The sequence below is a fragment of the Canis aureus genome, chromosome 19 (assembly GCF_053574225.1).
Source record: "Canis aureus isolate CA01 chromosome 19, VMU_Caureus_v.1.0, whole genome shotgun sequence".
Lineage (NCBI taxonomy): Eukaryota > Metazoa > Chordata > Mammalia > Carnivora > Canidae > Canis > Canis aureus.
Genome location: NC_135629.1, coordinates 58,165,823 through 58,189,951, shown reverse-complemented (window position 1 = coordinate 58,189,951; position 24,129 = coordinate 58,165,823). Strand labels below are relative to the sequence as shown.

General features: G+C 54.5%; 1 protein-coding gene across 2 annotated transcripts in view; it reads right to left on the bottom strand.

Annotated features, from left to right (window-relative positions):
• Positions 1–22,695, bottom strand: part of AP3D1 (adaptor related protein complex 3 subunit delta 1) — a 38,841-nt gene extending 16,146 nt beyond the window's left edge. The window contains exons 1-9 of one of the 2 annotated variants that reach the window (XM_077860638.1): positions 22,539–22,695; positions 8,484–8,579; positions 7,753–7,833; positions 6,621–6,701; positions 4,265–4,372; positions 2,657–2,786; positions 1,699–1,838; positions 1,501–1,574; positions 300–349 (exon numbers count right to left, since the gene is read on the bottom strand). In XM_077860638.1, the coding sequence (XP_077716764.1) occupies positions 300–349; positions 1,501–1,574; positions 1,699–1,838; positions 2,657–2,786; positions 4,265–4,372; positions 6,621–6,701; positions 7,753–7,833; positions 8,484–8,579; positions 22,539–22,634 (856 nt within the window). In that variant the 5' untranslated portion in view covers positions 22,635–22,695. Of the gene's footprint in view, positions 1–299; positions 350–1,500; positions 1,575–1,698; positions 1,839–2,656; positions 2,787–4,264; positions 4,373–6,620; positions 6,702–7,752; positions 7,834–8,483; positions 8,580–22,538 lie in introns of those variants that run through there. The other variant, XM_077860639.1, reaches the window with a different exon arrangement.
• Positions 22,696–24,129: the final 1,434 nt, after the last annotated feature.

The window sequence follows — 24,129 nt, the reverse complement described above, 5'->3', positions numbered from 1 at the left end:
TGCCTGAGATTTGCTCTAAAATCCTCAGGGAAAATGGTCTTGCTGGCAGAGGAACGAGTGGCCAAGAGCAGCAGGGGGCAGTCCCAGCAGCACTGGGACCAGGGGGCTCAGGGGGCAGATGTGCCACGAGCCATCCACACCTCCCAAGGGGCTCCAGACGAGGGTGGCAGGGACAGGGGGCAAAGAAAGTTGGGATCCTCCCTGCACCACGGGGCCCCACCTCGACGCCCAGGTGGGAGTGGGGAGGGCCTTCCACGTGCCACAGCCGCCCACTCTAGACCCGGTGGCCAGCCCCTCACCTGCGATGACGGTGTTCACACACTCGTAGAGAAGGGACATGGCAGACGTGCTGGAGAAGGAACAAGAGCAGAGGCGTGAGAACCAGAACGCCTGAGGAATGCAGGGAAAGCACATGCCTGCTGGCCCCCGCTGCACGCCGCTGTCACCCAGGTCCACAGCACTCCCCAAGGGACACAAGTCTCCCTTTCTAACTGCCAACGGTGGCTTCTGATGCTCCCACCAGTGGAGCCTATTCCTGGAATCTTTCCATCTTGTGATGCCCGTGAAGAAAAACTTCACTAAACGTCTGTCCCAACCCAGGACCCTCACCACCTAGCTCCACCTTGGGGGCTGGGCAGGGGCAGGGGGCAGTAAGACGTGGCCACACACAGGCAAGAGAAGTCCATGGCTGCAGTGCCACTCTCAGGGGATGTGGCGAGCATGGCCAGGGTGACAACTGAGGGCGGGCACCAGGTGCATCTACTCCATTCCTACCTCCTCACTGGTGACACTCTGGATCCCAAGTCACTCAAACCCGAGTGCGGTGCTGCCACATGTCTCAGAGACGAGGGACCATTAGCCCATCCACATCCATGGTCACAAGACTGAGGGCCTGCTGCTAGTTCCTCTGAAAACCTCAGGGCCACACCACACCAGCAGTGCTGGGGGGCGTTTAAAATCAACGACATCTCAGGCCCAAGCGCCAGTTCTACCCAATTACCTTTCACTGTCTGATCTGCTTGTAAGCCCAGGGATGGAGGCTGGGGCCTCACGCAGGGCACACAGCTCCAGGTCTGATGTGGCCTCGGGCCCCAGCTCGCTCTTGTGCCACCTGCCACCAAGCTCCCACAGTTTAAGTGCAGGCCCCTGGAGCCATGTGGGAGCTCTTGCAACACTCCAGAACCGACAAGTAACACACGGCTATAGCTCTTGCAGCAGACAACCTACGTCTACTCATGAGCTAGAGGATAACCGCGGGCTCTCTCTTTGCTCTTACTGTTGCGGTTTCCAAAGCTGATTCCCAGGGAAAGGACAGACCAGCCCCCAGTGTCCTACGAGGGCCAGCGGGTGCCCCAGCAGCACAGCTCCTTCCCTGGAGCAAAATCACATGGCGGGTGTTTGCTTCCTGACCCTGAGACTCTCCCCGGGGTCCTCGTGCCCAGAGGGAGTGCAGGCCTGCGCACGCCAGATGGTGCAGTCACGCGGGGGCCAAGTGCTCACCTGTGGATCAGGTTGGTGAGAGGTTCAATCAGCTTCTTGCCCAACCTTGGCTCCAAAGGGGTCAGAGCACCAAACTAGGGACAAGAGAGGCCAGTGGGTCACTGGGGGCAGGAACAACACTGACTCCAACCCCCCACCCACGTACACTCAGGGCGTTCCCACGCGGTGAGAAAAGGGAAGGATGGGAGGGCTACTTGCCAGTTTGATAATTTTAATGAGGACCCAGTTGTTGGTTGAGGAGGTCATCAGCTTGAAGAACAGTGGGGCGAGGGAAAGGTAGTTTTTGGGGTTACGCCTGGCCAGCTCACAGATGACATTGACTGCTGCTGATTGCACCCCTTTGAAGTTAAGGGGAGACCATGTCATCAGTAAGAGCATCATCGATATGAGGGCTGCACCCTTATCCGGGAGGGTCCTCCTCAGTTGGCTAGTCACCCCAAGTGCAGGGACCTCTGCTTTGTGCCTGCATCATGCCCATCACCTGGGGTAGCTCAAGCACCAACCACGAGTTGCCTGAGTCTGGGGCTGGCCCCCTGCAGGATCAAAGTCACTCTGGTGCAGGGCACCCCCCACCTGCCACCTTGGCTCCTACTTCCCCTATCAGAACTTTCCACACTCTGTCATTCTCCCTGATACAAGGCAGGTTCCACTGGAACAAGCTGGACCTTGCCTCCTGTTTAGAGAACCTGTCCGATGTGTGCTCACTCGAGAGAGTCCTTGACGAGAGAAGGATTTACAGAGAACAGGTAGAAAGCTGGCATGAGCCCTGTGGTGAGGGACTTAAATCAAGGTGTCAGAATAAAGCCGTGAATGCTAACGTGTGGACAGCCAGCCAGGCAGCCAGGTACAGTTGCGTGGATGCTGGGTGTCTACTGCCTGGCAGCGAGGGGCCTGATGTCTACATCCCACACCAACAAATGGGACCAGGTTCCTTGGAGAAATGGAAGTGGCGTCTGGGGCCAGAGCAGGGAAAGCAGAAGGCAAACCTGGCATCTCATGGAGCCAGGAAGTAAGGAGATGCCGTCTGGTGGGATGCCAGGACGGAGGGCCCAGGACCTAGTGCCCCTCAACTCCTTCCTTGCAACCCCCTCCACCAGGCCTTTGCAGATGCTGGTGGAGCCCTGCAGCCCCGCTGTCCCATCATAAATCAACCAACCAGGGTCAGGGTCCTCCAGCTTCTCTTTCAGGCGGGGGAAAGCAGGGCGCAGCGACTCGGGGTATTTCAGGAACACCTTGTACATGATCAGCACAGCCTTCTTCCGGATGTATGGCTTGGTGTGTGACATCTGCAGGAGCAGAGGGCCGGTCAGCCTCCCCTCCACACTCCTGCTCTTCCCTCCCCTCCCCCACCACCCAGGTCTTTCCGTCTCCCCTAGCCACGCCTCACCCCCCCATACCCACCCGTCTCCCCTCCATCACCTGGAGGGAAACCCTCTCTCCAGCTCATCTGGTGTCAGGCCTGCGCACCTGCTTCACTGCCCCAAGCACAGGGATCATAAAACAGGGTCTTGGATGGAACTGACACCAGCTTCCCTATGTCCGTGACCTCAGACCTGCCCTGCAGAGGCCAAGGCCCTTTCTCAGACTCACGTGAACCCAATGAAGGACAGAGAGGGAGGGAGGGGACCCTAATTGGAAAAAAGAGGCTCCGCTAGTCAATGCTGGCCTGACTCCTCCAGCTGCAAAGGCCTGTCCCCCAAGTAGGATGCCAAGAGCTGCCCAGGCCTCCCCCACCTCTACATGGGACTATCCTGGAGCCCTTGTCCTTTTGGAACTTTTCTCTGGCCAGGAAGGCCTCTTGCCCTCAGGGGGGCGCACTTATCACCTGTCAGGGTCCCGGGGAGCCACACCCCAAGAAAGCTAAGTCCCCCAACTTAGTGTGGCTGTTTCCGCCAGCACGGCATTGGCACGCTGTCTGGGCCTGAAGGGCAGCATCTGTGGTGCTGCTGTTGCACCACAGAAGCCACCAGGGACACCACGTGAGCAAGTGAGCGGGTGGGCAAAGCGACTTACAATGGGTGGCCACCAGCACATGGCAGGGCTGTGGTATGCCGGCCCCTGACTAGAAGCTGCTAGCGTGTACGGTCTGAAACCACAAGCCAGGACCTATCCATCTGTCCAGCAAACAGGCTGACCCCGTGTGGACAGAACTCTCCAGGGAGGAAAGGAGCCACCTTTCTGATCTGCCTGGATAAAACCAGTGGGAAGAGGCCTGCCAGTCAGGTGGTTCGGGTGTACCACAGGCCTCTTAAGGACCACGACTCCTGAGAGGACACGTTATTTAGAAAGACGCTCTGGACACCCGGGAGATCAGCACTGGCTGGGGCTTCCGCCCTTCAGATGGACTGAAGCACAGGAAGTCAAATTGTGGCCAAAGAGGAACACATGGCGTCAGGGACCGAGCAGGAAGGAAGGACCGCGCCAACTGTGCGCGCACAGCCTGCGAGCCACCACTGGCACCCCTGCTGCAGGGAGGCGGCAGCCGACGGGGCACGCACTGCGCGGCATGGGCACTCGCCCCAGGGCCACCCACCTCCATCCCCAAGCAGGACTATTTGAAAGGAGGCGAGAAAAGAATGTAAGGGAGACAATGGCCTGGAGACCAGATCCCATAGGGGAGGGACACACACTGCAACTAGATCCCCAGTTCATCTGGGGGAATTTCTGTTCTCGGTGTGATGTTTAACCTTGGTTTTCCAGGCCCTGAATGGACCAAATCATGTCACAGAGCAAAGACCAAGGGGCGCTGGGGACACTCACTCACCAGTGTCATGATGTCGTTGGCCAAGTCTCTGGCAAGATCTGGGGTAACAAAACAGGACAGGCCAGTCAGCGCAACGCCAGTGTCGTACTGGCTGGGGCTGCTCAGGTCCTGGAAAGGGAGGGAGAGGGGTCAGCAGGCAGGTGCCAACTGTGCGTCATCGGCTCCCAGCTCGGGACCTGGGGCTGGGCCTGCATGAGGAGGAACCAGCAGCAGCCAGTTCCAGGCTCTGTCACCAAAGAACCAGGATGGCAAAGGGAGGGCTGTCTTGGCCCCGTGGGGCGAGGCACACAGTGAGCGCTGCCCTCAACTAGGCACAGCCCGGTATCCCAGCGCCACCACTGGGGCTGAGCTGGCACCAGCGCCCAGCTCTCGAGGTGACTGCCTGCTTGCGAACCCCAGGAGGCTGATGAGGGCAGAGCAGAACCCGGGACCTCTGCCTCTACTGGGGTTTCTCCTCCATGAGAGCCAGGACCATTCCTCCCAAAGGCAGGGCAGCTCTGGCCCGAATTTCACCTTTCAGGTGAGCAGGAAAATCCACCATGAGAACGGCACCCCCACCCCAGACCTCTGGTCACTCGGTGCTGTTCTCACTGCACTGACCAGAGAACAGCCTTGCCTCAAAACCAGCAAAATGACATCCGCATCACAAACTCACTCCAGGGAGACTTTCCTACCTAAGGAACTCCCAAACTTCACATAGACGTGGTAAAAACACACTGAGAGGCACTTTAATAGGTCACCTCCTAGACTGCGATAATAACCTGAAAACACTGACTTCTGGAATCCATTCCAGCCCAGGTTGACGTGACATGACTGTGTCGGGGCCCAGACAGCCAGACCCCTGATACAGCAGGATTTACAAAGGGCCAGGGAAGAGCCACCATAGGGCTTTTCAGAAATGGAGTTTTGTGGAGAAAACACTCAGGTCCCCATTAAGTGGGGAGAGCTCCAACCGAAGGGGATGAGGGGTGGGGGACAGGGACGGTCCACAGAAGCCGTTCCAGAAGTCATAGGTTTACTGGTAATGACGCATATGCCGACCACAAACATCAGGGACAAAAATGGAGAACAATATTTTTTAACAGGGCAGGTGTGTCCTCTGCTCAATTATGGGGACGCCTCAGGCTCACGCCGTCTCCCAGCAGAGCAGATCTAGGTGACTTGCCTGGAGCACACCTCTGCCCGAGGCAGGAGCCATCTATGTCTACGCAGAGGTGGCTACAAAAGGATGGGTAGGGGACACGGCTGTGCCCAGATGGCTGCAGGAAAACCCAAGCTGGGCCAGAGACCCCCATGTTCCTTCTTCCTGCTGCTCTCCCGTGACACACCCCATCACTGCTCCCAGCTGAGCGTGCCCCTCAGCCCCATGGCGCCCATGATGCCCTGTGCTGCCGCTTCACCTGACCCACGGCTGGCAGCCTCGGAACCACAGGCTCACGTGCTCAGCCCAGCGGCTTGTCCTGTGCCAAGTGCCAAGATACACCCTGGCCAGTGCTGTGCTGCCCAAGTGCTGCGGGACCTGTCCAGAAGCCCAGCCTAGGTCACCAGGTCCCCCTATGGGGCAACCACAACTCAAGTGGTCTGGCCTGTACACCCAACCACAGCCGAGCCGGATTCTCCCCCTCATTACACCACAGGAGATGCTCAAAGCTCTACAGCCAATGAAGAAATTTATTACTCGTGATCTTCAAGACCATCTCCAGACACAAAATAATTCCACACGACTGAGACATACGTATGGGGACTCAAAAGACCCAGTGGGTAGGGGCGCCTCGGTGGTGCAGTTAGTTACGTGTCTGACTCCTGCTTTTGGCTTAGGTCATGATCTCGGGATCGTGAGATGGAGCCCCAGTCGGACTCTGCGCTCAGCACAGAGTCTGCTGACCCTCTCCCTCTGCTCCCCTCCTACTGCCCAACCCCAATGCATACACTTTCTTAAAAAAAAAAAAAAAAAAGACACAGTGGGCAGAAAGGTCCACACTAGGAAGGGTGTGCAACCTCAGTGAGCACGCCCCCGCAGAGGAGAGCGGCCAGGAGCCAGCCTGCCAGCACCCAGAGGCACCAGTGAGGGAAGAGGGACGTCTAGCAACTGTCTGGTCTTGCCCAGTGCCTGAGAGCAGACACACACACCAGCTACACCACTTCCGGGTGTCCTCTGACAATAGCAGCACCGTGTTCAGAAGCCACAGGCTTACGAAGGGGTTACAATAGCCAGAGCTTGCTGACCTCAGTGCTTCTACTTACTGCTCACTTGGAGCACCAGAAAGGCCAGCATGGAGAACACTGCGGGGAGAAGGTGACATGAGGGCACTCAGTGAGGGCCACTGACGGCCGTGGGTGCAGGAGAGCTGCCTACCTTGCGGATCTGGTTCGTTGTCAGCATGATGACATCGGTCCCCTCATGAAAGCACTGGGAAGCAGCAAGGTAGCCGATCCGCTGTGAGTCAGACACGAGGGCGTCAGACATGAGACAAGGGCTGCACACTCCAGAGGAAGTAGCCCTAGCCCATCCCCTGAGCTTCAAGCTTTGTGCCAAGCAGCCCTTGGGCCAGGCAGCTCCAGCCTACAGCAGGCTGCGGGGCCACAGGTGGGTGGATGGCAGGAAGTCCTTTAAGGAGGAGGAGGAGGAGCCCCCCTAGAGCTCAGAGGATGCAGTCTTTGAAACACAAAAGGTCTTGTAAGGTCATCTACACCATCCAGTCCTCTTCCTAGCATGTCTTCTGACTACCTCCTTGGCAGCCAGGAACTGCCCTTGGGATCAAATATGGAAGTCATCCTAAGTGCTGGCTTTTCTTAGCACTCAGATCTCCCTGCCAGACCGACACGGACATCTACGTCACGTGTGTACTTGTACGTGATGCTTTAATGCGTGCACACAGCGCCTCCCCAATTTTGGCGACTATAGCATTTTCCTTCTTCACCAAGAGTAGCCCGCAGGCAGGACAACTGCATCTGCCAGAAGGAGCCCGAGATTGACCCAGGCAGTGACCACAGGTGGGTGCTGCAACCCAGGGAAACTACACAATGCTCTCCAATGGGTTGTGGGTGTTGACAATCATTTTGCAAAATATTTACTAAAATGGGAGACACACTCACGTTACGTTATCAAGTGAGAAGGAGGCAGCTCCCCAGATCACTCGCGAGCAGGGCCCCCTTGAGGTGAAGGGAAATGCTCAGAAACCACTACGAGGCCCTGGGGCGGGGGGCATATGGTGGCCTCTGTGTGAGACGGTGTTTGCTTGTTTTGGGATAGAGTTATAACTTTATTTAAACTAATATTACAAAATATATAACGAACCCTATGAACCCATCATTTCACAGACCTCCCTTAAAGTTGAAAGAAAAACATCATGTAGATAGAATTAATTAAGAATACAACAAACACTGAGGCTCGCATCCCACATTTCGCCTCCCGCCAGGGGACACCCTTGTGCCCTTCTGCCCGTCATCACAGGGTTCAGGTCCCACAGCAAGCTCATCTGCCTCACCTTGAATGTGAACTTGGAGGCGCTCATCACTTCTATGATGTTGAAGGCAGCCCAGCTGATGTCATATCCCAACATCTGTAACTGTTGGAAAGACAGGCACAGTGATTTCCATTCACACGCCAAGACCTAAACCCCAACATTCAACATTCTGTCTCAGTTGGCGGAGAAGCAAACACCACGCACACTCCCAGTGGGTGGGCCTTGCCAAACACACACCCTGGAGGATTTCATTTCTTCTGATGCTAGTCCTCACACAGGGACAGGTTAATCACAGAGGCGGTGGATAAGCATCTGCAGCTGAAATGCCAGCATCCACGAGCATTGGTTAAAACTCCTATCAATGAGTGGACCTGCTCCTCCTAAAAGGTACAAGGTGATGGGATCCCCCTGGCAAGCCTTCCCCCTCCCATGTGACCAGAGAAGAGGCCAGATGAGGGGGGGTTTGGCCCAGTCCAGGTGCGGTCTGTCATGCCCTGTGCCACAGGGTCATCACAGCATGCCCGCCCTCAACTCTGAGAATTTGTCCTGTGTGCCAAAGCCAGTGCCTGGAGCTACTGTTGATCCACGTTTGGCAGGTGAGTAGAAATGGGTGGTGAGTGGATAAATGGGTGGACAACAGGAGGGAAGGGAAGGGAAGGAAGGATGGATAACCAGCCTGACCGCTGCATGGGTGTGGGAGGGGGCAGTCCCTTGAAGTGCTGTCCCCTGAGCAAACAGTCCTCGGTACTTACGTAGGTCAGCTTGCAGACTGCATTTGCTTTTACTGCGATGTTGTCTTGTTTCAGCTCTTGCTTAATTTCATCAATGCACTGAGAGATGTATTTTGCCTAAAAGGAAAAATAATTGAAAAACTGCTAGTGCCTGACAAGAACAGTTAAGAATAACTACTGCAGAAGGAAGCCAAACACAAAAGACCACATAGTGTGTGATTCCTTCTTTGTGAAACATCCAGAGCAGGCCCATCCAGAGTGAGGTTTATGGGTGCTGGGGAAGGAGCACGGGGTGCTATGGTGGACAGGGTGATAGAATCTTCTAAAACTGACTGTGCTGCTGTGAACGCACTAGCTAAAAACCACGGAACTGTACTCTTTAAATAGGTGAGTTGTAGGGCAGCCCTGGTGGCTCAGCAGGTTTAGCGCCGTCTCCAGCCCAGGGCATGATCCCGGAGACCCGGGACCAAGTCCCACGTCGGGCTCCCTGCATGGAGCCTGCTTCTCCCTCTGCCTGTGTCTCTGCCTCTCTCTCTGTGTGTCTCTATGAATAAATTAAATGTTTTAAAAAAAAATAGGTGAGTTGCATAGTGTGTGAATATCTAATAAAAATGTTATTTTATTTATTTTTAAAAACCATTATTTTAAAAAGCTACTGGGTGGCGCAGTCAGTTGAGCGCTGGATTCTTGATTTCAGCTCAGGTCATGATCTCAGGGTTATGAGATCGAGCCCCGCCGTAAGTTGGGCTCAGGGCTCAGTAGGGAGTCTGCCTGAGATGCTCCCCATTGGCACATGCGTGCTCTCACCCTCTTTCTCTAAAATAAATAAATAAATCTTTATAAAAAGCCATTTCAGGGATCCCTGGGTGGCGCAGCAGTTTGGCGCCTGCCTTTGGCCCAGGGCGCGATCCTGGAGACCTAGGATCGAATCCCACGTCAGGCTCCCGGTGCATGGAGCCTGCTTCTCCCTCTGCCTGTGTCTCTGCCTCTCTCTCTCTCTCTCTGTGTGATTATCATAAATAAATAAAAATTAAAAAAAAAAAAAAAAGCCATTTCGGTGTGTAAGATGCCCAGGATTCCCTCACAATCCTCCTGAAGGGGAAAGGAGGGTTCTGGGAGCAAGTGCCTCAAGATCTATTTATTCCATTTTCCCAACTTGTGTTTATAGTTCACATTTTTCTTTTGAAAGACTATTTTTAAGCCATCTCTACACCCAACGTGGGGCTTGAACTCATGACCCTGAGAGATCATGACCTGACAGCAAGGTCTCCATGATCAAGAGTTGCATGTTTCTCCAGCTGAGCCAGCCTGGCGCCCCAGCTGACATTTTCTACATTGAAAAGTTTTAAAAGTTAAAAAGAATAGCTTCAACACAGGAAGTTAAGACACAGAAATCTTTCCTGATCTCTAGTTTAACCTTTTAACAACTTGCACAGACTTGCACAAGTGGGGACCTAACCCCCAGGTCCCACCACCTGGCATCCTTGGCCCCTGCCCACCTCATGGGCTCCCTCAAGGCCGACGCCCCACTGGCTGCTCAACACCTAGCCCTCTCCTCGCCCCCTTTTTGAGCTTGTCACCCCCAGCTGCCTCTCCTGCAACGAGGGACACACACTCGCTGTGTGCATGTCCCTGCCACATGTGGACAGGCCACCACAGTTGAGAGGCCTACCTCTCAACTCCTGTGAGCCAAGCTGCGGTGTTTGTGGGAACATATGTTTTAGGATTCCCTTGGGTTTCCTCACAAATTCAGCGTGTCTACCACTTAAACAGGTTTGATCAGGAACGGTTCTGACACGAGGTCTGGAGCCCCTGACGAGCCCTCCTGGGAGCAGCAGGGCACAAGGCTCCGATCAGCCCTGCCCCGAAGACACGCAGAGGCGTAGTCACAGCAATGCCAGAGAGAACCCAGGATGTGAGTGGCCACCGCCTGCTCAGTGAAGTTGTCCACCAACGCCGCACGCTTCAGCGAGCCCGGCACTCATGAAGCACACGGAGCCTTCCATCACCTGACCTACAGCAACAACCGCTAGAAAGTGCCCAGCCGTCCACTAGGGCCAGGACTCCAGGGTCAGCCCCTGCAGCACCATCCCAAGAGACCTAGGTGGAGACCACAAGAGCAGTTCCTGCTCCAAGGGCCCTGTACACCGACCCCACACCCTCCGCTCACGTTCCCCCAGACCACAGCCCGCTCCAGCCCGAGACCCTCAGCTGCCTGAAACACAGGCTCACGGGGAAAGGAGCTCCCCGAGCATTCTCTCAGCCACAGAACATATTATGAATATTTTATGATTGAGAGTCAGGGCCATGGAACAAGTGTCACTATATCCCCCCAACAGGCTTCAAATTACTAAATCCCACTCAGGGATCTTCAGTTCCCATCACAGTGCACGGATGGCTCCTCCTGCGTCCTGGGTCATGACTGTTAATGATTTAGAAGGGCAAGAACAAAAAGCCACAGGTGTTGGAGAAACCAGGCCTCACACACAGATGACAGGGAAGGAAGACACTCCAGCAGGTCCTCAGATGAGTAAACACAGTCCTGCTCCTAGGTGAACACCCAAGAACACCCAAAACAGGGGTTCAAACAAAAACCGGCACCTGAGGGATGCCTGGGTGGCTCAGTGGTTAAGCTTCTGCCTTCGACTCAGGAGGGCATGATCCTGGATTCCTGGGATCGAGTCCCACCATCAGGCTCCCTGCATGGAGTCTGCTTCTCCTCCCTCTGCCTGTGTCTCTGCCTCTCTTCCTGTGTCTCTCATGAATAAATAAATTCTTAAAAACAAACAAATAAAAAAACGGCACCTGAATGGACAGAGCAGCACAAATCCTTACAGATCTGAAGGAGAAGCGCAAATGTTCTGCTGCTGCTGCTGCTGGATCAATAAAAGGCGGTCTACCTGCACACAATGACCTCCCAACAGTCTAGGGGCCTTGCCAACTTTCAGAAGCACCGGGCACAGTCCACTCCTGCTGATGGCCAAGCAGCTCCCATCAGGCCAAGCCTCCCACAGAAGCACTGGGCATCATGTTTCTCGTGGCTTTTATCTCCAGCACCCTACAGAGTAGCTGAGACCTATGTCTCCTGGCTTCAAGAAGAAAGTAGGGACTAGGGCAAACATAGCAGCTGCCAAGCGAGGATGGAGATCCCAGAGGAAAGGGGGTGAGGGTGGTGCCCACACTTGGCATATAAACTCAGCCAGAATCCCAGGTGACCCCAGAACTAGGCATGCACGGCACATTCTGCACAGTCCAGCAAAAGCTAGGAAAAATGGACATTTCACCTGCTTCTTGCCCACGGCAACAAAGGCAGAGCTGGAGCTTCAGCTGGGCAATCTAACTGTCCCCTAAAGTAATGTGTCCCCAGTCAGTACTTCTCAGAAAGCACAACAGAGTCTAGAGCCTCTACAATATACCAGGGCACCATATCCAGAATAAGAGCCAGCTATTCAAAATAACAAACAGGAGAATACTACTATGTTCCAGAAAAAAAGACAATCAATGCACACTGGCCTCAAGCTAGCCCCAATGATGGAATTAACACCCAAAGATTTCAACTTTGCAATTGTAACTATGCTCTCATGGACCAAAAAATTTCCGCATCAAGAATAAAAGAGAAAATCTCAGTAGAGAAAGTCAGGTTATACAAAACAAGCAAATGGAAATTCTAGAACTGAAAACCAATTTCTGAAACAAGAGTCACTGAATGGGTGAAGAGCAAGTGGAGACTGATAGAGAGCCAGTGAACTTGAAGTTGGGATAACAAAGCCATCCAAGCAGGACAGAAGCCTCAGGGTCTGTGGGACACAGTGCAATGTACGCATAACTGTGTTCCAGGAAAGGAAAGGGTGGGACACAGAATATATCTGAAAAACTAATGGCTAAAATTTCCCCAAATTTGATGAAAGACATAAATTTACAGGTTCAAGCTCAGCACCCATGGATGGAAAATGAAAAGAAAATCACACCCAAACAAGTCAAACTGCCAAAACCTGAAAATTAGGAGAAAATAATTTAAAATTTATTTACACAATCTCTACATTCCACGTAGGGCTCAAATTCACAGCCCTGAGAGCAAGAGTCACCTGCTCTTCCAACTGAGCCCACCAGGCACCCTGGGAGAAAATCTCGAAAGCAGCCAGCGGGAAAGGACGGGCTACCTACAAGGGAGAAAGGATTCCACGCTGTCGCAGAAACAATGGAGGCACTGCAACGGCAGAAAAACTGCTGGTCTGAATCCTCTACCCAACGACAGCATCCCCAGGGAATAGAGGCAGCTGTGTGGAGCTCGCCGACAACTGTCCCCGAAGCTCAGAGCACTCAGCCGAAGCTCAGAGCACTCAGCCGGGAGGACTCACAGAAGTGGCTTTCAGGAAGGCCCTGCCTTAACGTGTTTTTTTCTTTTTTAAGATTTTATATATTTATTCATGAGGGACACAGAGAGAGAGATAGAGACAGTGAGGCAGAGACACAGGCAGAGGGAGAAGCAGGCTCCATGCAGGGAGCCCGACGCAGGACTCAATCCTGGGTCCCTGGGATCACGCCCTGGGCTGAAGGCGCTAAACCGCTGAGCCACCCGGGCTGCCCTGAATGTTAGTTTTTAGGTGGGAAAACAGCTCGTAGCTTGTGACTACTGCAGACAGGAAAAGGGGGGACAGTGACAAGGACAGAGAAGAATCTGTCTCCTGCTCACACAGGAGGACTTTAGTGTTACCTCACGGGAAGGTAAAGAAAGCACAGAGATCATAGTCCCCTTCTACTCACACACAACACGGCTAACAAAGCAGCAGAGTATTCATTCCCCTTTTACAAAAATGGTAAGGGCATGTGGACATAATCTAGATCTAGAAAATTCTATTAAAAATGTAAATTAGAAAGACTTTAAAGTCTAAGGTACAGGGGATCCCTGGATGGCTCAGCGGTTTAGTGCCTGCCTATGGCCCAGGGCATGGTCCTGAAGTCCCGGGATCGAGTCCCACATCAGGCTCCCTGCATGGAGCCTGCTTCTCCCTCTGCCTGTGTCTCTGGCTGTGTCTCTGCTTCTCTCTCTCTCTCTCTCATGAAGAAAAGAAAAGAAAAGAAAAGAAAAGAAAAGAAAAGAAAAGAAAAGAAAAGAAAAGAAAAGAAAAGAAAAGAAAAGAAAAGAAAAGAAAAGAAAAGAAAAAAAGAAAAGAAAAGAAAAGAGAAAAGAGAAAGTTAAAAAAAAAAAAAAGTCTAAGGTACAGATGACTAAATGCCATTGACATTTACTTATTTTAAGGCCCCAGGCCCAGTGTGGAGCCCAACTCAGGGCTTGAACTCAACCCTGACAAGATCAAGACCTGGACTGAGATCAAGAGTTGGACACTTAACCAACTGAGTCACCCAGGAGCCCCGACACACACACACACACCCAGAAAGACAAAAGGAAAGAAAGAAGGAAGGAAAAGAAAAAAAATTAGAGGTGCAAGCATGATTCAATTTCTCAAACACCTCAGCCTATTCTGTGCAAACTCACACTTCAGCACAGAGCAAATCAAGGGCTGAAACACATGCCCTTTCCACATCGTCTTCTGTTAGAGGATTTAACCTAGATCAAAGGATACAAACTTCCCTCACTCAGGAACTCCTCAGGTCTATTCTAAAAAAGCCATTTCATGGGGATCCCTGGGTGGCTCAGCAGTTTAACGTCTGCCTTCAGCCTAAGGCATGATCTTGGGGTCCCGGGATCAAGTTCCATATTTGGCTCCCTGCATGGAGCCTGCTTCTCCCTCTGCCTGTGTCTCTGCCTCTCTCTCTCTCCCTCTTTCTGTGCCTTTCATGAATAAATAAAATCTTTAAAAATATAAAATAAAATAAAATAGCATAGCCATTTCGAACCTGGCCACTTAGCAGAGTTCCCAAGAGCACTTTATTTAAATCTAACAAAAAAACCCACAAAAATCAAACAAAACCCCACAACAGATTCCTAGGCTGTCCCTGGATCACCAGAGTCAGGGTCTCCATCCAGGGTGAGGTCCAGAGTGGGTTTTGCAAGCCCTGTAGTTGGTTCTGAGGTGCAGGCAGCTCGAAGACCATGGGCTGGACCCTGGACTTGTTTTAAGACCAACTTTAAGTTCACAGCAAAATGGGGTGGAAGGTGAAGTTCCCAAGGCCCCATCTCCCTGTAAACGCACAGCCTCCCCCATTACCAGTATCCCCGCCAGAGCCTAATGTGTGTGACAGGTGATGACCAATATCAGGACATTACCAACCACAGCCTGCAGGTGGCCAGGGCTCACCATCGCTGCTGCACGCCCTGTGGGTTTGCATGAATGTCACGGACACCGAGCCCCCGTCACTGCATGGCCCAGAGGAGGCCCTGGCCCATAGACCCCCTACTCTGCTGAAGCACTGTCCCCACCCCGGCCACTGTGGGCCCTGTCACCACCTCCACGGCTCTGCCTTTTCCAGAAGATCCTAGACCTGGAGCCACATGGTGTGTGGCTTCCTTGTGTCTCTGTCTGGCTGCACAGCTCATTTTTAGTGCTGGACAGACCAGCTCACCTGTCAAAGGGCACCTCACTTGCTTCATCATATTTGAGAGGTTCTCTGGACTGTTCCAAATGTGCCGGTTCTGTCACTCCCCAGAGTTGTTTGTGGGCCCCACTGATTCCCCGGCTCAGAGACTTGGAGCCCACACCACAATGTACATGAACGTGGGGCCCAGAGGTCACAGAACTGCTGACCTCTGGGCCCCTTACGTGGTTGAGCCCACGAGAGCCTAGCATACAAGGAATATCCTACTGAGGAGTCTAATTAAATCAGTGTTCCAAGCCATTTGAATGTCTCAGACCACAAAATTTCAAATCAACACAATTGGAACAGGGTGGTGACAATTTTACCCACTTTGCAGAGGACCACCTAGCTGCTGTCTACCATCACCATCATTTCAATCATTTTAACCCAAAAATGCAGTAAATCAGTGAGGAAATGAAAAGAAATCCTACTGGCTATATTCAAGTGTAAGCAACAACAGAGGCTGCTGTCTTCGACCCCATTTGGCTGTGGCGACCTTGGAGAAGCACAAACCCAAAGGCCCCACGCAGATGCCCAGATCCACCACAGTTCCAGCAACCGAAGAGAGTGAGCACCCCACCCCTGTCCTGCCCCTCTTCCCACCTCAGGGGCACCTCCTCTCTGCAGTCAGCTCTCAGACCCTGTGCACAGTCATGGTCTTTCCCACCACCCTCATGGCCCACATCACTCTCAGTAGGGGTAGCAAGGCCCACCTAAGGGGCGGGAGCACCATTCAAAAGCCATAGGTGCAGGAGTACTGAGTGGCTCAGGGCGTGATCCCAGAGTCCTGGGATTGAGTGCCTCCTCGGGCTCCCTGCATGGAGCCTGCTTCTCCTCCCTCTGCCTATGCCTCTACCTCTCTGTTTCTCGTAAATAAATAAAATCTTAAAAAAAAAAAAAAGACTCAAGGTTTCTGCTCAGTCCGTGATCTCAGGGTCCTGGGATGGAGCCTTGTGGCAGGCTCTGCACTGGGTGGGGAGTCTCCTTGAGATTCTCCCTCTGCCTGTGTCTCTGCCCCTCTCTGTCTCTCAGGAATGAATAAATAAAATCTTTTAAAATATTCATTCATTCATTCATTCATTTATTTATTTATTTATGAGAGAGCAAGTGAGTGCGTGTGAGCAGGGGGAGGGGCACGGGGGGGGAGGGTCTCCAGCAGACTCCCCACTGAGGGAGGGCTCCATCTCACAACCCTGAGATCACAACCTGAGCCAAAACCAAGAGTCGGGCGCTTAATTTAGCCACCCTGCTGCCCCATAAATGGAAATTTAAAAATATTTCTCTGAACTTCAAGCTTAAAGCAAATAAGTGTTATGGTATGTAAATCACATCCCAATAAAACTGCGTAAAGGAAAAACCACCTTAGATCATCAGAATCCCAACACGTTATCCCACACGTGAGCTGGGTGGACCTGCTGCTTCCGGTTTTACACAGGGGCTCAGGGCACTTGTGCCGGGCGTGCTCTTCCGTGCCCTTCAAGCAGCACCCTTCCCCCTGCAGCAAGCACCGACCCTAGAGACCCAGTCCCCCCAGGAGCCACCAGACACCCAGCTGAGCGAACAGAGCTGCCCAGATAGGTTAAAGGTCTAAGTCCTTCCACTGAAAGAATGTCTGTCCTGTGGATTCCAAACAGGCAGAAAGTGACCCCTACACACCAGGGGTCCCCCCCACCATGCGCCTGGCTGCCTGCCTAGCAGGGACAGAACCATAGTATGTGGCTGCACTTCTGGCCTATGGAAGCAGCCCTGGGGAAGCCGAGGCCAGGAGGGATAGGGAGGTGGGCGTGCCTGCCGTCTCTGTGCCCCCACAGGCCTTGGGCACAGCAGGATCGGCTGGGAGTGGGGGAAGCCCAACCTTGGACCCCCCACCTCCAGTCCCGAACCAGCAGATCTCCCAGAACAGAGGGTGTGTGTGTGTGTGTGTGGGGGGGGTGACCGTGCCCTCCCAGGTGACATCTGTGCTTGTCCTGACTGGGGGAGCTCCTGGCAGCGAGTGAGTGCCCACAATGGCCCCATAGTAGAGGAAAAGAACCTGGCCTCAAGCGTACCTAGGTCGCCCTTCCTTCCCTCGCCCGCCGCTCCCATTGCTCCTGGCTGCAGTGCAAGCGCAAGCCACACGGGGCTGGGTCCAAAGCAGACTCCACCCCAGCCCAAGCCTTGGTCCCTGCAGCTGCCCCGGCCTGGCTACACAGGTGCCTGCAGCCTCAGTGGGCCCTTCTAGGCAGCCTCTTCAAACCGGCAGCCAAACAGAAAAAGCAACCAAAGCCCCCACGAGGCAATGTCACAGGGAATGCAAATGGTCACACACCGAGGAAAGCATGCCCAGCTGTATGTGGTCGGGGACTCAGGGACTCAGAAGGGACCGCGCTGCAGGTTCTGACCATCCAAATGTGCTCCTGGGCACTCCCGGCCTGAGTGCCCGGCCTGCTGCAGGGAATGAGCACTCACTCCAGCAGGCGGGCGACAGGGCAGTGACAGCAACCGGCAAGGTGGAGGCAGCTCCTGCCCCGCACAACAGCAGTCCCACCCCCAGATGTCCAGAATGGATGCTGTGAGCCCCCTGGGAGGGGGCTGCAAGGAGGGGTCCCTACAGCAGAGGGCCAGCAAGGGGCCGGGTGCCAGACAGCTGTGTGCTCTGGGTAGAAGTTCGCAGACTGCTTAGGGACGCAAGTGTAAGTGATAAAATTATAACCAAAGCAAGAAAATTACACTCAGGGAACTCTAGTATTAAACTATCTAACATCCTATACACGACAACCTCACAATCTGTAAGGTCAGGAAAAAAAAAAAGCAAATCTAGAAAACGCTCTGCGTGCCTGTCTGGGGAGGGTTTTCCTGGGCTCCCCCGCCTGGGAGGGACACCTGCCAGCTCAGGGCTCATCCTACATGACTGTCCTCACCTCTGACGCCAGCCCCCTGTCTGTCGCCTGTGCTCTGACTGCTGGCTATAAACGAGTTCACATGACCCCCTCCTCTCAGGGTCGATTAATTTGCCAGAGCAGCTCACAGAACTCAGGAAAGCGCCTGTTCGCCTTTGGCAGCTGAGTACATAACAAAGGCTAGGACAAACATACAGACGAGATCGGCCACGTGAAGTGCACAGGGAGGCGTCCAGAAGGATCCCAAGTGTAGGAACCCCTGTCCTTGCAGAGTCGCTTTGTGCCGCGCCACCCTCCCGGCACACAGATGCTTTTGCCAGCCAAGACTCTCCCCCAAGCCCACAGTTTAGAGATGTTCACAGAGCATCTCACACAGGTGGGACAGATCATTAATTCAACCCCCAGGCCTCTCCCCTCCCCCAGAAGATGGGGCTGGGGCTGAAAGTTCCAAGCTTCTCATGGTCTCTCCGGTGATCTGCTCCCATCCAGGAGCCCACCAAATCATCTCGCTAAAACAAAGATGCTTCTATCACCCAGGACGTGCCAAAGGATCTAGGCACTAAGGTCAGAAATTGGGGGAGGAGGGATCCCTGGGTGGCACAGCGGTTTGGCGCCTGCCTTTGGCCCAGGGCACGATCCTGGAGACCCGGGATCGAGTCCCACGTCGGGCTCCCGGTGCATGGAGCCTGCTTCTCCCTCTGCCTCTCTCTCTCTATCATAAATAAATAAAAATTAAAAAAAAAAAGAAAAGAAAAGAAATTGGGGGTGGAGACCAAACACGTAAACAAGAATGTTCCTAAGACTTTATTGCTTAGGGAATGACAAAGATTTTAGAAGCTCTGTTCCTAGAGCCAGGGACAAAGACCAAAATATGTATTTCTATATCACAATCTCATAGGGTCCACATGGCGACAATATGGGGTACACAGGGAGCATGGATGAAGGGAAGAGCATTAGGGAATTTGAGGAGATTTTTCTTATCAATGTGGGTCAGGAGTTCTCCTGAGCAATGTCTGGGGACATCTGTGGTTGTCACAAGTGGGGGGGTGTTCCTGGCATCAAGTGGGTGAGGCCAGGGATGCTGCTTAGCCCCTACAGTGCCTGGAATCCCCCCAAAAATGATCCAGTCCTGAATGTCAGTAATGCCGAGGGGAAAGACCCTGATTTCAAGTAATGACCCATTTTATTAAAGGAAGAGAACAGCACAAACAGGATCTAATTATCCTTAGAAGTTGTTAAAATAAAAAGAACCTCTTACAAACAGCCACAAAGCCCTGAGTAGCTGACCCAGGTCAAACCTGGCCTACACTGCAGTAACCGTCCCTGGAGTGGACCCCAGTTCTGCATAGGCCCCCATGGCCTGCATGGCCCCATTACCAACCTCCTGGGTGGAGGTCGAAGTCAGAAACAATGCAGTAATTCCACAGCAATTCCACACAGCTCCATCTTAATCTCTGATTACATCTTATTTCAAAACATTATGCAAACTGAATTTTTAAAGTTCTGAAACTCCAGTTAAGTAGAATGGAAATGTTTACACCCAAGCAAAAACAATTTGACACTACTCAGATACTAGTGGATCCACTGTATCCGGCAGTCAGTAAGGACCACTACCTAACCAGCAAGAACAGAGTCTTTAAGTAAAACTCTATGCCCAACATGCACAGACTCTATGACCCCGAGATCAAGAGTTGCAGGCTCTACAGGCTGAGCTGGCCGGGTGGGTGTCCCAGGATGCAGAAGACTCTCTCTTTCTCTTTCTTTCTTTCTTTCTTTCTTTCTTTCTTTCTTTCTTTCTTTCTTTCTTTCTTTCTTTCTTTCTTTCTTCTTTTTAAGATTTCATTTATTTATTCATGAGAGACACAGAGAGACAAAGACATAAGTAGAGGGAGAGGCAGGCTTTCTGCGGGGAGCCCGATGTCGGACCCCCAGGATTGCGCCCTGAGCACAAGGCAGACACTCAATCATGGAGCCACCCAGGTGTCCCGGATGCAAAAGAGATTCTTAACAGGCACTCAGAATTGCCCACAATTTCTATGCACAGAAAAAACACTCAAAGCATATAGTCCAAACTCATATACAGGAAGGAAGTTCTCTTTTTCTTTAATAAACACCAAGCATATCTTTAAAGTATGGGTATGACTTTGCAACTTAAAAAGACTAAAAAAACAGCTTTCCTCCAAATATGAAGCCTACCTAAAATAAACTTAGAGAAGTCATTTGGGTCTTTCTCCCCCGATCATATCCAAAATTTAGAAGCAAGGATATCTGTAAGTGGATCTCACCCTACCTGCCGACATCACTTGTACTCTATCTTCAGGACACCTTCAGATTCAAAATAAATTCAAGTACCCTAGAAACATATGAACTAGACCAGTTCTGCAAGCTTTCTGGACTCATTTTAGGAAACATATTTCCATAGTAACCCAGTACGTACGCATACACACAGTTAAAAACTGAAATAAGTTTCAACAAACAGCAGCTACTCTGTCGCGTACGGATTGGGATTTCCTAGTTTCTTTTTTAACGTAACCCACTAAATTGAATTCACAACCGACTAAGTGGATGCAGGCTGAGGTTTGGAAACAGCCAAGGAGACAGCTTCATGGGGTGCTCTGGTGCTCACAGAAGCCCCCATTACACCATCTGCTGTACCCTCCGAAGCATGCAAGGTGGAGAGGTGGCTCTCCCTGCACTTTATAAGGGAGGCTCTCCCCACCTCACCCAGTCAAATAGACCCAAGAAGCCGGACACAGGTCTCCCAACATCACAGCCATCTACTTCTCCAAGTCACACGATTAAATTACTGGGAATCACGCTGCATTCTCATGGGGTTTTCAAGTCCCCGTAGAGCCTCATTCGTAGGATGTCGCACAGAAGCTTTAAGCTAAAAATCTATTATAAGCAATACACTTTGCAGGAACTACAGACCTGCAAAAACACACGTCCTTGCTGGGGTGCGGTAGGTAGATGGGAAGAGCCTACTGGAACCAGAGTGGGGAACTAGAAGAGTAGGGGTCATCTGCTGCGTGCATGGGGGCGTAGACAACACCCAGGGTCAGAAGTTAGGCCTCCGTAACCAGCCTCCCGATCACCACCACCGTCTTCTGGTGAGGAGACCAGGGCACCAAGATGCCGTGTCCTCTGGGAATTGCCCACGGGTCGGGGGCAGGAGATTGGCCTTGAAGACTTCCGACAGCAGCCTCCCCACCCCCCAACATCCCCGTTAAAAGGGCCCCAAGGGTGGAGATGGTGCCAGCGATTCTCGAATGAGTATGGCTCAGGGAACAGCCGGGGACAGCCCTAAAGTGAGCGCCCTGCCTGGAGTGGGCCACGGGCCCTCCCCAGGATCCCAGAACAGGCTGCCCAGTAACACCCGCTCCCCAGAGAGAACAATCAGGAGGTCAACCAGTGCCAGAGGAAACCTGAGGGTGTGAGCGTGTTCCGAGGCGGCCGGCCGCTCTCGCCAGCCGGCTACTTCTCCAAGTCACAGACACTGAGGCCAGCCCTGAGCCACAGTCACCAACACTGCTGCCCAGAGCCTCTAACTCCACGCAAACCCCAGGGCAGCCACGGTCGTGAAGGAGGATGGAAACGACCTAAAACAACCCCATTACTTTCAGGGGGAGGTCACGCCCATTCGGAAAACGTGCAACCGCGCAGCAGGAACTCAGGTCCCGCAGAAGGGCCCAGGCTGAGGGTGCCCCCCCGGGCGAATTCCCCGCCGCTCCGCACCTCCCGGCCGGTTCTGCCCGGCTTCCCGGCGCCATGGCGCGGCCGGCGGGAGCGGCTGGTCGTGGGCCCGCTGGGCGCCGAAGGGCTGCTCTCCCTTCGGGGCGGCCTCTCCCCGCCCCCCGCCCGGTCCAGAAAGGCGCGATGCCGCTCACGGCCCTCGCGTGGGAGTGGGCTCCGGGGAGCCACGAACTGTCCCCCACTCCTCTCCAATCTAGGTCACAGGCTGGGGGAGGGGCGGAGGGAAGGAAATGGTGCCCGCGGTGGCGATTCCACTTCTGGAAAAGCTTCCCCTCCCCTGGCTTTCGGGTCTCCAGCTGAAGCCGGCTTCCCCATTCCAGGACCCCTCCGCGGCTTCCGTATTTCGAATCAGGCTCCCGCTGTCCGCCTCCTGCCCGGGAGGGGCGGCCCCACCTTCCCGGGGACACGGGCGCAGGAGGGAGGCAAGGCCCGGTTCCGGACCGGGCCCCGGGGAGCGCCCTGGACGCGCACGCATCCCGGCACGGGGCCCCCACCCAGGAGTGCGGAGCCCTGCGGAGGAGGCCCGAGGGCCCTTGGAAGTCTCCGGCGCGGCCACCTGCAGGAGGGGAGGCGGGCGTCCATGGCCCAGCGGGCAAACCGAGGCCACGGGGCGGGGGGAGGCTCCCGGCGGCTGGTCCGACGCACGGGGGGTACGAGAGGTCCTGCGAACCGCGGCTCGGGTGCCGTCCGGGGCCGTCTTCGGCCCTCGGGGGTAAACTGAGGCTGGCGGAGGAAGCGGGCGAGGGGCGGCCCGGGTCTCCAGCAGGCGCGGCGCGAGACGGAGCGGGGCCTCGGGGGCGGGCTGGAGGCCGGGCTGGAGGCCGGAGTCGGGGTCCGGGTCCGGGGCGGGGGGCGGGGGCCGGGGGCGGCCAGAGCCAGGCGGCCCCGCGCGGCGCGCCGGGCTCACCTCGTCCTCTTTGTGGTTGCGGATGCCGCGCACCAGGTCCTGCAGGTTCTTGTCGAACATGCGGTCGATGCTGCCCTTGACCATCTTGAGGGCCATCGCGGCGGCCGCCGCCGGGCTCGAGCCCCGGGGGGCCCGCGGCGGGGCACCGTGCGGGGGCCCCGGGGCCGCGCCTGCCGCCCGCGGAGCGCTGCGCTGCCTGCTGCCGCGGCGGGGCGGGCTCCCAGGCCAGGTCGGCGGCTGTCCGCGGGGCGGCGGCGGCGGCGACCCGCTCAGCAGGCCGCGCTCGCACTCCCGCTCCCCTCCGGCCCCGCGCCGCGCCGCTGGCAAATGGCGGACAAGATGGCGGCGGGTCAGCTGACGACGGGCTCCCCGGCTCGGCGGCCCGCCCCCGGAAGCCCCGCCTCCCGAGGAAGCCCCGCCCCACCACCTCCGGGCCACCACGTTTCCCTGGCGACGCCGGCCGCCCAATGGAAACGCAGACAACGCCCTCGCCGTCCGCGCAGCCGCGCCCCCTCCGGCTCAGGGCTCTGGCCTCTAATTGGTCAGAGCCCCCGGAACCCCGCCTACTTCCTCATTTCGGGGTCTAACCACGCCCCCCCAGGAGCAGCCTCCCTGCCCCGCCCCTCAGCTAAGTGACAGCTGTGGGTGGGGCCGGCGGTGGGCGGGGCTCCCACGTGGAGCTTCTCTGGCAAGTTCCCGGGAAGGAAACCAGCTCCGCCCTCTCGCCACCGCGGGGCTGACCCTGCTTGCGAGTCTTCACGGCCCACGCTGCGGCGAGCGGACACCATGGCTCCTGCGTGTCTCACAAAACCCAGTGGCACGGACAGCACACGAATGCGCATCCCCACAGGCAGACGCGCGGAGGCCCGGGGCGGGCACTCCCACGTGGTCATCGGTCGGACCCACCTTTATGAGGGCGCGATGGGCTCCCCCGGGGGCGGCGAGGGGTGGCGGCTGATGGACCAGACACGTGGCGCCCGCCCTCCAGATGCACCATTGCAGAGCAAAGAAGCCCCAGACTGCGTGAGAGAGCGGCAGTGTGTGCATTAGCTGAGGACTGCCGGCTGCAGTGTGGATACACAGAAACAGCAGAACAACTCAGAGGTGTCTGCAAATCTCTAAGACAACAGCAATCCGGGTAAAAACATACGGCCAGGGGGGGAAAAGGGGGGGGGGAGAAAAAAAAACAAAACATACGGCCAAAGACCAACGTGCACCTCACAAAAGAAAACATGCAAAAGAAAAAAAAGAAAAAAGAAAACATACCAGTGGCCAAAAGATATAAAGGAAAAGGTCATCGGTCAGTAGGGAAATACTAATTTAAACAACGAGATGCCCTTGTACTACTAGGAGAGTGGCTAACATCGGAAAATATGACGGTACCAAGTGTCATTGACATGGTGTGGAACAACTGGAATTTTCCTTTTACTCTCCTGAGAGGAATATACAATGACACAGCTGCATTGGAAATCTGTCTGGCTGTATGTTGTGGTGGTGGTGGTGGTGGTGTGTGTGTGTGTGTGTGTGTGTGTGTGTTTTAAGATTTTTATTTACGAGAGACACAGAGCGAGAGAGGCAGAGAGAGAAGTGG